Below are 18,012 nucleotides of genomic sequence, written 5' to 3' on the forward strand. Positions count from 1 at the left end.
TAAGCAAAATTAGCCAGTCCCTTGCTCACCAGCAGCTTACATTCTCGATTTCAACAGAGGGAGGAGGGAAGAGGGTAGTTTAGAGGGGGTATATCACCCCAGTCTTGTCTTTTGATCATGTCTTTATAATGGTTCTCCACAACAGCCAGTCATGCTACCAACCACTGGTTGGATTCTCTTCTCCAGACAACAGTTTTTGAGATATGAAAGGTGCGTCCAACTCTACAGCCAGGCCAACTGTTACTAAATAGTACAAGGCAGTTTGGATACTGCTGCAAGAAGGAAATGTTTGATCCCATCTCACAACCTCTAAACCTTTCTGTGATGTCTAAATATTTTTGTGGGGGTGGGTGTTATACTTCTGAAGCCATTGTAATAAATACTGTTAGATGCTCCATCTGGGTACAAATACCTGACAACCCCTGAAGGTATCCAAGTGCTATAGAAATCTAACAGTAGATTTTTTACAATGGCACACGTTACTGACCTGAATGGAGCAAGATTAGCATAAAACACAGAAAAACTAGAGTCTGTTATGATGTTACACTATCCAGCGTCACTCCGTCCTGCGTAAATATGTATGTATCTTTCCAATTAGTACTTATATGGAGTCTTTTGGGACATAGCACTTATACTTCCAAGTGCTTCCATCATGTAATCCTGGCCTGGCTGAGCTACAGAGGCACTTTCCCCCACCCTCATAAAAATATTGATCTCCACTGTCTAAACGCATCATCTTGGGAGCCTTTAGGAGGCAGAAATTCACTCACTTGATATAGAAAGGGAAGGAAGTGAGTGGAAATGGGCAGAACAAGTGATGCAGAGTGTTGATGCCACAGGCAGCTCTTCTTATGAATTCTAAGCTGCAAAGCTGCTACCTTGGAAGTATCTTTTGGGGCGGGGAGTGACTTGTTGGAAACATGGTATTTTCTCTTCCTTTCTCTTTCCACTTCCTCTCTCACACAAACCTTAGAAATGGAACTTCAGGTCCTATTCTGGAAACTGTCAAGCCCCCTAATTATTGTTTGGAAACCAACTGATACAACAGTCTGCAACAATTACCAAAGTGACGTCTGTGGAGACGCTCTCCTGCCGCCTCCCTCCACCTCTCGCTCTCTGAAATTCAACAGGAGCCAGTTCCCTGTCCTTTTCTTAGCTAGACACCCCCTCCCGTCTCTCTCTCTGGCTGCCCACCGTGGATTTCCTTGCACACCTGAACGTTGCCCAGCTCTTACACCCTCTTGTTTGCTTGTTACTCTTCCGGTTAAGTAGGAAAGGATTTTAATTGCTGCTTCTGTAATGAGAGGGCAAGCGGAGGTGAATCATCAGAGGATGGAAAGGGTGGGGAGGGGGAGAGGAGCTTAGGTGGGCTAAAGAAAGAAAGAGAAGGGAAGGCAGGCTGCGATGACAGGGAAGGTGGCCCGAGCGAACTAAGGGGATTGAGGCGAGGGGAAGAGAGAGAGGAAGCCCCTTTGATCTTCGCCCAGGGCACTTCCCCTCTCCCTCAAGCGCACGCGACCCTCTCTTTCCCTTTACGCGGCTCGCCGCCTCCCACCTTTTCCTGCCTCCTTTCAGGAAGTCCTGCCAAAGCTGCTTTGCAACAATGAGGATTAAAAAAAGAGATGGGGATGTTGTCGTGCGGGGGGACGGGTGGGTGGTAGCGGTGGCGCCCGGGGAAAACTGAGCTGTCATCTCTGTGTATATCCCTACCTCGGGTGGGTGGGTTTTTGTTTGTTTAGCTGGGTGGGTGGGGTGGGGGGAGAGTATCACGCGTGGAACAAATAGGAAAAGGGGGATCGCCGGCAAAAGCGGAGGAGGAGGAGGAGGAGGTGGTGGTGGTGGGTGGGGGAGAGAGAGAGAGAACGATCAGAGAGCAGGTCTGAACAATAGAGAGGAGAGGGGGCGGGCGCAGCGTGAGGCGCTACTGGTGTGTGCGTGTACACGCCTTTGGGGTAAGAAGAAGAGGCGGAGGAGGCGGGGACCCCCCCCCCGAGGACAGGCAGGAGTAGCCGAAGATCCCAGCAGACCCCCTGGCAGGGATGGGGCTCGCCCGGGCTGGCTGCTGCTGAAGGCTCCTTCATCCCTCCCCTCCCTGCTTTCTCTTCCCTACACGCCCTCCCTCCCCACCCCCTCCCTCCTCCTGGCCTCTGTGTGTGTGTCTCCTCTCTCTCTCTCTCTCTCTCTCTCGCCCCTCTCCTCTCCTCCTCCTCCTCCTCCTCCCCAACTCACTGGATGTTACCCAGCCGCCGGGATCGTTGCTGCTGCTGCTGCTGCCGTGACTGCTGCTGCTGCTGAGCGCCCTGCTTCTCCTCCCCGAGCCCAGCCATGAACCCCGCCGAGGGGGCAGCGGAGGAAGGGGCAGTTCCCGATTCCGAGGTGGATGCCTTTTTCCGAACAGGTAAAGAGCAGAGGGGCGGCGGCGGCGGCGGCTGGTTGGGGAGACAGGCTGGGCTGCCAGCGCCCCGGCGAGACCTGGAGGCGAGATTTGGTGATGTGTGTGGTGTGTTTATATCTCGGGTGATGGTTTACGTTGCGGAGCGTGTGATGTTGGATTCCCTTTGTTTTGAGGGAAGCAGAGGGAGGGTATTTTTTGGGGGGGAGGGCTCCCCTAAGGAAAGGGATCCCCAATTGATTCCCCCCCCCCGGATTTATTGCCTCGTCTTCCGCCCTACATTGTTCCCCCACACCAGTAATTATTGGACAAAAATAAAAACCACCACCACAAACCAAACCCACTTATCGTCTCCTCTGTATATCCCAGCCCCCTCTGCCCTCCCCCCGCCGCTCCTCTGGCACGACAGACAGACACTTTCGAGGGAGAAGCCGCCGTCTCCAGGCACAACGATGCTTTTTGTGCGCTGGGCTTTGGGTTGTTTCCACGGATCTGGAAGGGGGGAAAGGGGCAAACTGTTGGCTGTCAGTCCGTTGTACGAGGCAAAGCAGACTGATGTTTCGCTCTCCGTCCTGCTGGTTTCATCCCATATGGATGAAACCTATATATGTTGAGTTTCCTGGGCTTCATGGCTAGTGGCTCATCCGTATTATACAGCATATAACCCACAATGCTGCGTTTCGCTTTTCGCACAGGAACGGGGCGATCTTCGATCACTTTTGGGAAACCTGAGAGCAGGCTTGGTTGCAACCCATCCACTACATGCACACACCCCTCCAGATTGCCCGCTGTACTTCAGGCTCTTTAAAGCATCACGAAATCTTCCCCAACCTACAACCTTAAGTCGAACGAGGGGCTGAATGATGGTGTGTGCCTGTTGTGTAGACTAGGAGAGATGCTGGCTTCTTAAATACGCCGTTTAAGCTTGGCTGGTGTACAGGTTGGGTCTGGCGATGGAGCCAGAGGCTTAGATATTAGCCATCTTTGAGCTGCTGCCTCAATCTGTGTTACCTCGCTGGATGAGTAAGGAGAGTGAGGATCTTGGGTGGGGAGGAGAGTATTCAGGGACCATAATTAGTTATTGTGGAACCTATTTGACCCCCTCTCCACCTCCCTATTCTGCAGGTAACAAATCTGTGCTTTTGATCGAGATGGCATGTTTGAAATTGCACCAAGGTCCCTATTTTTGTTTAAACAAAATAAAAAAATTCCTTCCAGTAGCACCTTAAAGACCAACTAAGTTAGTTCTTGGTATGAGCTTTCGTGTGCAAGCACACTTCTTCAGATACCTATTTTTGTTTGCACATCTTAGTGCTTTGTGTCTCCCTTTGATTATCCCTGATGAAATCTTTGCATAAACCCCCTCCTTGGCTCCTGGCTCCGCTTGTGCACTGTGTTAGCCAACCAACTGGTGTGTGTAGCTGTGGGTGTTTGCATTCATATGTGCAGGAAGACCTCGCTGGTGTGGATTTTTGGTTTTCAGCAAGGTATAGGCTTTTCTGCTGTGAACTTTCCAGGTAAAGACTTTCAGTAGGTGATTTTAGAGGGCATGTCACGATGTAATTCAGTGTCCTGGGGATTGGTGTTTGCTCTCTGGTTTCAGGGGAGGGTACTAACATAACAGCAGAAGTTTGAATACAAGCAGCTGTGCCTACATCAGAAGAGAGCATGATGGGGGAGGGGGGTTGTGAAACTTGCATGTACACAGGAGAGCCCTATATGTCTGGTCTTAAATTCTGTTCTTAGCTCTGATGAAAGTATAAGGAAAAAACCCCACCTCACAGTCCTCCAGTGTTTTCCAATTCCACTAGCAGAACTTCTATGGGGAGGGGGAGAATTACAGGCAACTTGGCAGAGCCTTAATTAAGGATAGTAAAGGATTAAATGCTCCCTTTAGATGGAGGCTTGACCCTTCCAGACTGAGGCTGTTTTTTACTCCTGCAACTACAGCTGCTTTGCTTTTCCAGCTGCCTCTCTCTCCTGCTTTGGTTCAGCCCTGATCATCAGTCACGCGGAGTGTTCCTCCAGCCACAGCAGAACAATCGCATCATCGCCCAAACTTTTCAAGAAGTTTATTCCTGCAGATCCATGACAGGCCCCCTGGCTGCCCTCCATGGAAGGCTGCACCCCATTTATGTGAATATGCTTTGATCTCAGAGGATAAGTATAATAAGGTCTGGCTGTGTGTATATCTCAGGAGCCACACGGTGCTGATGGATATTTGCCTGTTGATACCTTAAGAAGGCTACAAGCAAAGCAATTATAGATTTCTCATAGCCCTCTGGTGTGCAAGTGCCTTTGGGCTGTGCATGGTTTAATGGATGCTATTAAAACAATTTTCTCCAGCCCAGCCACCCCCCACTCCATTCCTTTATTTCTACAGACTGTTGGCTTTTTATTCAAAAGTTATTTTTGAGTGTGTGTTAGGTAACTACTCAGTGACACTTCTACTGCAAGAAATGCTACTAAAAATAATGTTCTGATCAGATGTTTCCTTTTCTGACTGCTCTGCCAGAAATTCTATACCAAAATAATCTTGATTACAATCCTGTTTAGGTGCCCTATGGATTTCCTGGAAGGTTTCTTGGCATTCATATCCATTGATGTTTGAGAAGCTTCTTCCATTGCACTTTTGTACATGCTATGATTTAGTTTCACACAAGAATTTGTTATTAATTCATAGATGCAAAAAAGTGTCATTTGTTTGTAATGATAAGTTAACAGGCAGACTTTTAAATTAATACAAAGAATTATGAACAACAGCGAGTGAGTGTGAAAGACAGATCTAGGCATTTGGCTGTGGGCCCAAGCATGGCAAAATCAAATCTCTTCTTATTGGAAAGAAATCCATTTATCTAGGGAGACTTCTTGTTCTGTTGGCTCTTTGCTTTGTGTATGCTTGTGTTCTGAGTGCTTAGAGTTGCCTTTCTCAGTGTTAATAGATACCAGAAAATGGAAGGGGGAGGAGATGCTAGCAGTCAACATAGTATTCAAGGAAGTAACTCTAGTACAGAGAGCATTCATAAACAACCAAATGCTGTGTTTTAATCCAGAAACAATAACCTCTGCACTGAAAATTTCCACTGGTGCAATTAGAAAGGACTGTGGGTCATTGCTCTATAGCACCATAGTTAGTTTTTTAAGTCTTTCCCTGAAGTCTTAGTTATAGTTTGCCAACTCTTTCATGATCAGGGACCACCTTGTTCTCCAGATAGTGCTCTGAGGGATGGAAGGATATGTTGCTCTTGGAGATGCACAAACAATCCTACTCCTCCCCCAAAATGCACTTTTGTAAGTGCTCATATCAGATGCTTGCAAAGGTCCAAGGGTCCCATGAAGTGCCCACCACAACCTCTTCCTCCCCCTTCCTCTGCTCCAAGCTGCAGAAACTTAACTTTGAGATGGGAGAAAGCTGAAGTGGCAGGTAGTCCCAAGCCCCAGCAGAACATCTTTTCCTGCTGGGAATCCTGGTTTTGTAGTCCAAGTCACTGGGGTGGGGGGTGGGGAGATGTTTTATTGGGCCTTTGAAGTGCTTGCCACTGCATCTTCCACCACTTTTTACCTGTTCCGAAGATAAGTTTATGGACTTTGGGGCAAGGAAAGTGAGAGGTGGCAGCAGCTTGCAGGATCGAAGCAAGTACAGATTTGCTGGTCTTACTTAAAGAAGGCTTCTAACAGAAGGTTTCCCAGTGGTGAAAGTGGACAGAGGAAAGTTTTCCTTCATCTCTCATAATAATAGAACCCAGCCACCCAGTAAAACTGAATGGTGGAAAATTCAGGACAGGCACGAAGGAACTTTTTCACACAACACATGGTTCACATAGCAATGTGGAGTTTGCTACCACAAGGTGTAGTAATGGCCAAGAACTTGGACAGCTTTAAAGTCGAATTAGACAAAGTCATGCAGGATCAAGCTATAATTGGCTAATAGTCATGATGGCTTTCTATAGCCTCTGGTATCAGAAGCAGCGCCTAAGAATACCAGTGTACAAGTGGGAGTGGGAGTGCTGTTGTGGACTTCCTGCAGACATCTAGTTGGCAACAGAGATAATGATGCTGGACTTGATGGGCCTTTGGTCTGATCCACCAGTCTTCTTTTTATGCTCTTAATTTATGGAGCACATGCACTCTGGCACAGTAAAAATTCAAACAAGTATGTACATTGGCATATGTGAAATACAGAATTAGGGACATAACAGTGCAGCATGGAATATATTTAATTTGCACAATTCGAAAACCCAATTCTTTTCCTTCTGAGTGAAACTCTGGAAAGAAGGAAACTTTTTTCCCCCTTACAAGTGAAACATTTTATCAGACCCTTGATTAAAGTTTGGGAGAGACCAGATAAAATTACTTTTGGGGTCACATCTGGCACTATCTCTGCTAGCTGGCCATTCCATAGGGGATGATGAAAAGACCAAGAATGTGTAGCAACAAACAGCTTCCTTGTATCTCCTCAATGAGCCCATCTGAAGTACATTTTGTTGTTGCAGATTAAGCCATTCACTGATTCTTTCAGTTGCCATTCTGGTCCAGGATATATTCTCAGCATAATTTATAGCCTGCTGCTTACTCATCAGTGCCAGATTAAACCCTGGGGAGGCCCCATGGCAGTCGAAATCTCTCCCCACCCTTGCAAACATATCTCCTGATAAGTTTTTTATTTTACCAGCCAACAATTTTAATAAACCAAGAGGTGGTGCTCCTAAAAGGCATGGGGTTCATAGGCTGGTGCCTGCTCTGCCTTTTTGGTAATGTGGCTCTGTTACTCATTACACATAGTCACAAATAGAGCACTCTGAAATTCTACATAAATGTAACATTCTCCACGGCCAGTGATATCGAAAGTCACAGATATATCTAGAAGAATCAACAGGATTGCAATCTCCTCCCTCTCTCTTTTCTGATCCTGGTCATCCACCACCAGGGTGACCAAGGCAGTTTCTATCCCATAGCTAGGCCAGAAACTGGACTGAAATGGATCCAGGTATTGAGGATTACCTATAATTCCATCTTTTCCAGCACCTTATTTTAAAAAGTGGTGCATTGTATACTGGGAAATAATGGCTCACATGAGCTGGACCTAAATTTTTAAGAGAATTAGAACCACCACTTCTTTCAAGACAGCAGGACCTTACTTTCTCTCAAGGAAACATGAACCACACCTAAGAATCAAGTTGATTGCTTTATGAGGGAAGTGTAAGGATCTAAAGAACATATGAGAGCTCTCAAGCCTCCAAGCAATTTGTCCCTTAGTCTAGAAAAGCTAAGAAGTATCCATCACAAGCTGACCGGATGGTGTTCTAGCTACATTAATTTCTGACTCAAACAACTGTAAAGTTCCATCGCTGTCACCTGACACTTTTAACTGGAGATTCAAGGATTCAATCTGGGACTTTGAACCTGTATGCAAAGCATGTGCTCTACTACTGAATGCTGATAGGCCCTTCCTAGTGACTTTCCAAGGTCCCTGGCAGAGGCCTTTTCCATACCGATCCTTTTGTCTAAACTGGAAATGCCAAGGAGCTTGTAGATGCAAGGCACATGCTCTATGAGCTACAGCCACCACCCATTAACTTTCCATTAGGCTTCCATAATGACTGTGTCACTCTTAAAAAATAAATAAGTAGCCTTCTGATTTGCCAGTCACATTCACCCTGCACTCTCCCCTGTTGGCCTTAGCTAGAAACTGACCTGCAAGAGCTGCTGTTTAGTGTTGTTCTGGGTTCCCACTGTGCAGTACTAGGAGGGCCCTCAAGAGCCCTGTTATCCAGCTCTACCTGGCAGTAGAGTGATATGTATGGCAAAAAAGAGAGAGAAAATGAATAATAAAAAGAGGACTGAAGCAGCACAAATTTCTGTAAAATTGATATGCTCTTAATTCAGGGTTTCACAAAGTTGGGTATCCAGCTGTTTTTGGACTACAGTTCCCATCACCCCAACCACTGGTCCTTCTAACTAGGGATGATGGAAGTTGTAGTCCAGCAACAGCTGGAGACCCAAGTTTGGGAAACCCTATGTCTAATTTAGACATACAAATTTGGAAATAACAGTTATACTTTCAGTAGAAATATAGTACATCTCGCCATAGTGGGGAAGCCTGTGACCTGGTTGCCTGCTCAGTCTTGACGGTCAACTTCAGCATCCTGTTCCCCTCAGTGACCAACCAGATGCCCATGGGAAGCCCATAAGCAGGACTTGAGTGCAATAGGCCTTTCCCACTGTTGTTCTACAACAACTGGTATTCAGAAGTAAGGTACCTTTGATTCTGGAAGTAGTATATAAGTATAATGATTAGTAGCTATTGATAGCCTTATCCCCCATGAAACTTAACAGCATGTGGCCCCATGTTCCACCAGTTGCTGACCACTTAAAATTATATTTTTGCATGTGTTTAATTCTGCTGTTTATTCACAAGACATAGGATAATTGAAGCTTGGGTATATAAGGATATATTAATCACACTCTTTTTATGTGAGTTTTAGGTTTTCCAGTTGTTTTGGCTGTTCCCTAGGCGTCTTGAATTAATAGGGGTTGTATATAGTTTCCCATTTGTGAAACAAAATATAAATTACTTTGTTGACTGTACCAAAAAGGAAGTTGTGTGTATACATTAAAAAAAAGGAGGGTGGCCTTTCTAGCAATACTTTTTACTACAATAAAAGATCTGTGGGGAAATATATTTTTTCTGTGTATTTCAAGAATTCCTTAACAACACCTTGGTGAAAACAGACAAAGGAATCCTTTGTCTAAATTAAATATTTATAAAGGAGAAGTGACAGAACAATACAATGCAAATTCCTAAATGCCAGGAAAGAGCAATTATTAGTTCTATCCATACAGAGTGGGGGGAGGGTATTGATTTCTAAAATTACTATTCTATTGTGTAGCTTGAACATTGGTTATATTTAATATGGTAGGATATGTTATCTGTTCCTGATATTCTTCTACTTTTTTTTTAAGGCAATGAATTATTCTGTCTCTGTGGCTCCCTCTCTCCTTTCCATCTACTGGTGTGTCAGACTTTTGTTATTGCTCATTTGTGCACAAGTGACTGGCAGTTCTATCACTAAACAAGTTAAAAATGAATGATTGGCAGTGGACAAGCTGTTTGATCAATAGAGGCTCTTGAAATTATGTCTGCAAAGGAGTTCCTTGAGGCTGAGGAACTATACGGCTCTTAATAGGACATAGACATTGAATCAATCTGTTTGTCTCTGTTGGTAGACAATGCTTTTCCTGATGTCTTTACTTTCTTGCTTTCAGACTTCATAAATGGTCAACCTCCATGATGCGCATAAATCAATGAGGCTGAGATGCAGAGTAGATTGTCATAATTTGCCAAGGAATCCCAATGTTGACTTTAACATTGTGGCAGTTTTGTCCTACCAGATTACAGTACTAGTCAGGAGCAGATACTGCCTGTTGTAGCTGGAAAACAATGATGGTTGTTTGTTGTCATTTGGGTATATAGCTAACATACATTAATTCAAGGTGAATCATAGAATTGTAGAGTTGGAAGTGACCCCAAAGGTCATTTAGTCTGACCCCCTGCAATGCAGGAATCTCAACTAAAGCATCCATGACAGATGGCCATCCAACCTCTGCTTAAAAACCTCCAAGGAAGGAAAGTCCACCAGCTCTCATGGGAGTCTGTTCCACTGTCAAGCAGCTCTTACTGTCAGAAAGTTATTCCTGATGTTTAGGTCAGGGGATGGTATTCTTCTTTGTCAGCATTACATTAAGGTAAAGGTAAAGGTACCCCTGCCCGTACGGGCCAGTTGTGTCCGACTCTAGGGTTGTGCGCCCATCTCACTTAAGAGGCCGGGGGCCAGCGCTGTCCGGAGACACTTCCGGGTCACGTGGCCAGTGTGACGAAGCTGCTCTGGCGAGCCAGCACCAGCGCAGCACACGGAAACGCCGTTTACCTTCCCGCTATAAAGCGGTACCTATTTATCTACTTGCACTTAGGGGTGCTTTCAAACTGCTAGGTGGGCAGGAGCTGGGACCGAAAGACGGGAGCTCACCCTGCTGCGGGGATTCGAACCGCCGACCATACGATCGGCAAGTCCTAGGCACTGCGGTTTTACCCACAGCGCCACCCGTGTCCCGATAGCATTACATTGGAAGGTGGTTAAATGCTATCACTGAGGATGAATGTGGGTAATAGTTTACAAAAAAGGGGGGATTAGATGTGAAACCTGCCAGTGCCCCCCTTTTACTAGGTGACTGAGCATGGTCAATGAATATGCATACCAATGACAATGGGATCTTGTAGAAGAACCTCTCACCATCAACATATGTTAAATTGCAGATTGTTTGCTGACAAGACCATGTGCATACAGCAGTATTAACAACAACAGCAATAACATAATTTATTACCATCCCTGAAGGTGGTGGAGTGGGTCACAATTTACATTAAAAACAGTATAAAACAAACTACAATCACAAGAATAGGGTGAATCCTAAAAATGCACATCTCAAATCAAATTCGTCAAGAACATAATAGCTACCGCTAGCTGTTTCTGACCATAGAGGGATATAGGAACACATTTTAAAGTGTGCATTTGGTTTTCAGTGGAGAAATGGTTGCACACCTTTCAAGAGAGAGGACCCATTGCAGGGAAATTTGGGACAGGTGTGTGGGGCCTCTTGCAAGCACCTAGGAGCCATGATGAAGTATTTTGTTGCTTCAGCTGCTATGACTTATAGTTCCAATGAGGTTTCAGTATAGATACAGAACTGCAATTTTACCAAAGTACTATGACACATGCTTGTACAGTAACCATTGGTATTTATGAACATATGAAAGGAAAATACTTTTGGAGGGCTAGGGTTTATTAACCCAATTTTCCCTGTAATTTATTACTTGAAACATCAGCACGGCTGAGGGCCAAATGAGAAGCATTTGTGCCCATATTTTATTTGGATGAAGGTTCTGCATTTAATACTATGGTGAATAAACAATTCTTGTTCTGTAGTATGGAGCAGACCAGTATGAAACCTCATGGAATTCAGTGTTTTACTAGAGAGTGGTCTTGAAAGTGGAACATTCCAAAAAACCTCTTCAGCAAAGGAAGGAAAGTGAGCAAACAGATCAAACTAAAATGTTATGTTTTATTAAATGTAACTATAAAATGTAATAATGGAACTGTGTTTTTCTAGTCACCTCCATGCCAGGATTCATAGAGGGTGCTATCCAGCCTCCTGTCAGTTTCAGGCTAGAATTCTTTGTGTGCTTACCTGAGAGTTGTTGGCATTCCTCTGTCCTGAGAGACAATGGAGTGTGCCTCTGGGGCAAAGTCAAACTGCTGGAGAATCACAGCGCCTGCTGTGGCTGCAGAGACCAGTAAATCATAACTGCTGCCTCCTGTGTTGTTATTGCTGAATTAGCAGCACCGGTGACCTCTCTGGGGTGCAAGCCTGGGCAGTGTGTATGGAGATCCTGAGCTACCCAGACGACAATACTCCCCTCTCAGCCCTGCTGATGTGGTCCAAAGGAAAGCAGCAGCATTTGACACTAGCTTGGCTGCAGGAGTTGCCTGAGTTACCTGAGAGTAAGCCTCATTGAACTCTGTGGAACTTACTTCTGTGTAGCTATGTAAAGGCTCATGGTGCTGGCCATTCATTTACCCCCTCTTACTGGAGAAAATGAGCTATTGAAGTTGGACTCCGCAAGCACAGTAATTGAGGCAGGAGCTCAGGGATGGCTTCCTAAACATTTCCCAGAAAAGACTTGTGCCCTGTGGCAGGGAAACCTTCATTCAAGTACCATCTGCAGTTTCAAACATTAAGTGGATAGATTTGCTCTCCAGTTCTACCTGTGGAATATGTCTATTGGCAGAGATATTACTATTCAGTCAAGGTAGCTTTGATCCTAACTTGGCTCAAATGTGGCAACATCAGGCATGTAGAGATCTACTCCTTTTATCTCTGCATCTGACACTTGCAGATAAGAAGTTGCCTGTAATACAAAAACTGAAAATCTCTTTCTGCAGTTTTTGTGCAACTTTTTCTTTTATTTCAGCCGTGGAATAAAGCTGCTGTAATTAGGCATACTGTGCTTTTTTACTCTCATCATGCTTGGCTGAGGATAATGAGAGAAAATTATCTTTAATAATAGCAATTGGTGAGTTGGAGTGCTGTGGTCATTTATATTGCAGAAACAGTCTTTGGTGGGCATGTGTATGGAGGGAAGAGACGTAGGCTTTGCCTCAAAGTGTGAATCAAACAATATCCCTGTAACATGAATATCAGTAGGATGTGGATAGAGTTCCTAACTGGCCCAACTGCTGTGTTTTAAACAGCAGCCTAACAGAGAGATTCAGCATGAGAAAAAGTCCATGTCATTTTCTCCCTCCATGCCAGGAAAATATTCACATGTTTAATTTTACATATCAAGATGTGGGGCAGGGAGTTTCAGGGTCAGTACTCGAGGTGCAGTCCACCTGAAATCCTGAATAATGTAATATATTACTGCTACTATTCCATGCTTTCCGGAAAATGCCAGGTGAGGCTTTCCAGGAATGTTCTGGTCATATGCCGTGCTGGCACAATGGAGATCGTGGACTCCATATCTAGGATTAGAATCCCCATGCTCACATTGCCATTTGGATGTTCTTAATTAGATGACTCTTCAAGCTTTTATTTTATTTTGAAGTCTCTCTGTCTACATTATTAGCTCCTGCACATCTAGCGAGCATGAGAAAGTGAAAGGAAGTATCATCACATACCAAGTGAATGACCAAGCTGAAAGTTCTCTGTGGTGGTTCGCAGGAGGGTCAGATAAACTTAGCATGCAATGACAGGAGGATTGCCAAATACATGGCAATCCACAACACATGGTTAGTGGTGGGCTGGCATTGATTTGCAGTTTCACAAGTTATGCAGGCGCACTGTATAGCTTGTATGTCTTTAGTCAGGAATGGTATGGTCCTGGATAAACCAGCACTAATAATAATTGTGATGCAGTGAGATGTGAAATCTATGATTGCATCCGGGGCAGTGCAGATTGCACAAACTGTTTGCACACAAAACAAATTCCTTCCAGTAGCACCTTAAAGACCAACTAAGTCAGTTCTTGGTATGAGCTTTCGTGTGCATGCACACTTCTTCAGATACAAGTGTGCATGCACACGAAAGCTCATACCAAGAACTGACTTAGTTGGTCTTTAAGGTGCTACTGGAAGGAATTTGTTTTGTTTTGACTATGGCAGACCAACACGGCTACCTATCTGTAACTGTTTGCACACAGTTGTGCCCATCTGATACATGCCAGTCTTGCAGTGCAGCACTAATCAAACAGCTGCATCTGATGTCTAATGGACCCATGGCTTTGTGCTAGTGCAACAAAAGTCTACCCTGAGCTATCCTGCTAAGAAGTAGTATGTCAGAAAATGCTGTGTTCCTTTATGAATTAAAAAAAAGATTATATACTTGAACACACACACACTTGCCCTGTAGGAGAATGGCTCAGGCTTAGTGTGATGCTACTCCTTGTATATTTCAGATATAATATCTTGAATTAAAAACTAAATAGTAAAGAGATCCCCGTGGAATCCCCAAATGTGCAAGAGAAAGGAATCTGACCTGATGTGGTTTAGCTGCTGAAAATAGAATATGCACTGTTAAATATGACTTGGTGATATTCTATGGAGTTGTTGGCACAGATCCTGAGTCCTAGAGTGTCCTGTGGCACTCCTGCTGTTATAATCAGAATTGGCAGCCTACATGCGGACAGCAGCATCGACAGAGAACAATGGTGCCTGATTCTTATTTGTCAGCTTGGACAAAGGGCCTGCTGATGGGTTATGGTGGAAGGGAGAGCATTTCTTTTGTATGATGATACCAGCATGGCAGATGGCTAATTGGACATGATAAACCACTGGGGCAACTAAAAATGGGATGAGGGGAGGGTGAAAAATGGAGGTCTGTGGGGATTATCAACTCCTGCTCTGACATGTTAAAGAAAAGGAGGAAATTCTCGGTCAAAAGCAGTTGACATTAACTTTTTGTTGGGGGGGGTGTATTGTTGTCGCTTGACCATATGTCATCCAGAAAAGGATGGGGAATTGCCTATTGAACTCCTTACTCAGCCTAGCTAATGTGAAAGCGTATTTCATTAGCTGCAAGCAAATCATATTACTGGATGAAAAGGTAAGGAAAGAACATTGTCCCCAGAGATGCCAGTTCAGCTCTTAGTAAAATTAGCAGATCACAGTCTTGTCAGAGAAATGTTCAAGTGTTGCACCAAAGAGGACCTAGATGGGGTAGGGGTGGGGGAAAGGACATTGTTGTGCTGGCAATTTTAGTGAAAATAGGAATGAAATCTCTGCCAAAGTCTGAACATTTGATCTGCGTGCAAAAACAAAATAAAGCATTGATAAAATCAAGGAAGAATTTATATGACCAGCCAGTGTATCCATATATTTCTCACTCATTAAGTTTAGGTTATCAAACCAGGTTTTCAGAGCAGGCCTTAAACTGCCAGGCCTATTTGCTGTGCTAATGATTAATTTATTTGAAATTATGAACTGTCAGGGTTAATCTTGAATTTGTTAAATCTAAGTCATACAGAAATTAATGTCGCTAGGTTCTTGAAGCTGAGAGGAAGACTAGTATATTCAGAGGAATCCTCCCTGTCTCAATTATGAGATGATCTTCTTGATTTCCATGTTGGCAGTAAAGAAGCACTGTAATATAATGTGAAAGCAATTACATCTATTCCTTGTATTAAACAAGTGTATGGACCCTCTGTTTCAGGGAATGAAGTTTGCAGTGTCAGTTGTGTGACTGTAGCTGAGATAACGGCACGGATCAACTTGTGACTGTAGTTGGATTTCTTGGGTGGTGTAACAGCAGGGACAGATGGGGAGCAGGACTTAAGGGTCACTAACATACAGTAAACCTGTGGCTCAGACAAGAACTGGAAGGGCTGGGGGGCTGGGAATTATTTATTTGCTGTTGGTTCAGGAGGAAGTTATGACCAGGATAGTATAGTGTATCCAGAAAGTAACTAAGGAATAGTGCATTCTGTAGGTGTTTCCCTCCCACGATTGCAAAACTGAGAAAATGTTGCATTGTCAAGGGGAGTGAGTAAATTTGCTTTGTTCAAGACTACAAAGTCTTAACCATGAACCATCTGAAGGTGAAGAGATGGCAAAAAGTCTGCAATGTACCAATCAACCAGTGCATTTCCAGAAATCGCACAGTGGCAGTAGCACAGCAGCAGCAGCGGGAGGCCCCATTAGCTAAAGTTGTACCTCAGGTTAAGAACAGTTTCAGGTTAAGAACAGACCTTCAGAGCGAATTAAGTTCTTAACCCGAGGTACCACTGTACTGTTCTGATATGTGCTTGCCATGCCCTTTTGCAGTCCCAGCAAGAAAACAAGAAAACGAAATCCCCAAGAGATTCTCTGGTGGGCTACATTGTACATACTCAATGAACTGCATTCAGCTGGCGAGTCACAAATTGTGCAGATCCAATCTAAGCTATTTCTCAAATTCATACCTTTCAGTGAGTCAGAGGGGAAAACAGACCTGCCTGAAAGGTCCACATTCTCCTAGATCAGTGTTTCCCAACCAGTGTTCCGCGGCACACTAGTGTGCCGCGAGACGTTGCCTGGTGTGCCGCGGGAAAAATTAAAAAATTCGAAAGATATCCGGAGAGGCGGCCTTCGGGTGAGTTTTAATTTTAATTTTCCTTCTCCCACTTAATGCCCCACGCTCGCCCGAGCAGCTTGCAGTCCTCGGTAACCACGGCGACCCGAGGGAGGGGAGGGAACAGGGAAGTCGAGGGCGGCGGCAAGCCGCGATGACGTCAGTGGGCCGCGCCGCCTCGCCCTGGCACGGTGTGAGAGCCCCGGCTAGTGGCGCGAGCTTCGGAATAAGTGGGATCCGCGTGCGCAAGACCGAGATCGCGGGTAAGGAGCTCAGCCCTGGGTAGGAGGAAGCGGGGCCGCGCGTGCGGGCCACATCCCCACAGAGAGCGAGCCTCCCCCGGCCCACCACTCCGGGCAGGTCCACTCGCATGAGGGGGCGGCGATGGCGACGGCCGGCAGCTTGCCTGCAATGCCATCCCTCGAGCAGGTGAGGAGCCCGGAGGCTACCAGATGCGAGTCCTCTTTCCCACCCTGCTCGGGAGTCCAGAGCACTTGGTCGCATTCAGGATCTAGAGTGGGGAAGCGGGGCTTGTGTCTGGGCTGGACACATTGGGCTGCCTGTGCCGCTCGACCTGCGGGGAGAAATCAGGGTGGGAGTCACGACCGTGAGGCAGGGCTGCCAAGTGTGGCAGAAGAGGACACGGCCGTCGCACCTGTCCTTAAGTAGGAGCTTCTTCCGTGTCGACCTGCTGCCCTAAAGTCTTGGCTTTTTTCTTGGCTTTTTGGCGGTTGGCACAGAAGGAAGGCAAGGGGGAGGGGAAAAAATTGAAACTTACACTTTCGTGCGTCCCTCCCGGCGTGACGCTGCGCGCTGACATCACGGGGCTGTAATGGTGGTGTGCCTCGAGATTTTTTTCATGAAACAAGTGTGCCTTTGCCCAAAAAAGGTTGGGAAACACTGTCCTAGATAATCAACATTTAGAAACATACAATTTCAATGAACACTAGACAGGATACATTTACCCACCTACTCAGTCTGCAGTCATATATGCATCTACTCAGAAGCAAGTCCTGGCGAGTTCAATGGGACTTATTCTCAGGTGAGTATAGATAGGACTGCAATGTTAGAAACTTATAGAGCTGATGGGAGTTGCAGTCTAGCAATATCTGGAGGGCTACAGGTCCCTAACCCCTGTGCTAGAGGTTTTTCTGGTAAAAACATGAATTTTGAAGAATGGCAATGATAGTGGCTTTCCCATACAAAAAGTTTTAACACAGCATCCCCCATCCTGGAACCCTTCAGATGTTTTGGGCTATGGTTCCCATCAGCCCCAACCAGCATGACCATTGGTGATGGAAGCTGTAGTCCAACAACATCTGGAGGGCACCAGGTTGGGGAAGGTTTCTGTAGGCTAAGTTGGGGACCAAATATTAGAGATTGTGATTTTCCAAGGTTGAGAATATAGGAGTGTATGCATATGGTAGAGAGGAACTGGGAGCTAAGACAACTGAGGAGATTGTACTATGCTTAATATATGTTCTGATTGTAATCATTGCCTCCTATTCAGAGGGATATATCATAAAACAGCTGGCCCCTTTGGAAATATCTACTGTTGCCTTCATGGCAATTTTAACTGCTTGCTTCATCTTTGAAAAGTGGAGCAGGGAGCTCAGAGAACAATGCTAATACACTCCATCTGAAGCATTTGGATAAATTCAATCCGAAGGAGCAAGTCAAGCCTAACGGGTGTGAAGTAATGATCTTGTGAGCTTTGAAAGCCTGGACTGACAGCATTTCTACTGGGAAGCAAGGCTGAGCAACCAATTGCAGAAGCCTATTTGGGTGCACTTTGCCTCATTCTCCAGATTTTTCTTTTGAACTTTTAAGAGAGAGAGAGGGAGTGTCTGCTGTAATTTTATTTTTTAGGGGAGCAGCTGCTTTAGGTACTTCAAAAAGCTGATGCTAGAAATAAAGAAGCAGCACGAATGGATGAGTTATTTTATATCTCTGTGTTGCCC

The 18,012-nt window shown here is 45.2% G+C and overlaps 1 protein-coding gene across 15 annotated transcripts in view; it reads left to right on the forward strand.

Annotated features, from left to right (window-relative positions):
* The window catches only part of KALRN (kalirin RhoGEF kinase), a 510,268-nt gene that overhangs the window by 19,669 nt on the left and 472,587 nt on the right, over positions 1-18,012 (forward strand). For 3 of the 15 annotated variants that reach the window (XM_081869936.1, XM_081869937.1, XM_081869938.1), the window contains exon 1: positions 2,185-2,398. The exons of 11 other annotated variants lie outside the window; for them this stretch is intronic. In XM_081869936.1, coding sequence (XP_081726062.1) covers positions 2,326-2,398 — 73 coding nt within the window. In that variant the 5' untranslated portion in view covers positions 2,185-2,325. Of the gene's footprint in view, positions 1-2,183; positions 2,399-18,012 lie in introns of those variants that run through there. One more of the 15 variants, XM_081869931.1, reaches the window with a different exon arrangement.

Source organism: Podarcis erhardii (assembly GCF_964252035.2).
Source record: "Podarcis erhardii genome assembly, chromosome: 1".
Taxonomy (NCBI): domain Eukaryota; kingdom Metazoa; phylum Chordata; class Lepidosauria; order Squamata; family Lacertidae; genus Podarcis; species Podarcis erhardii.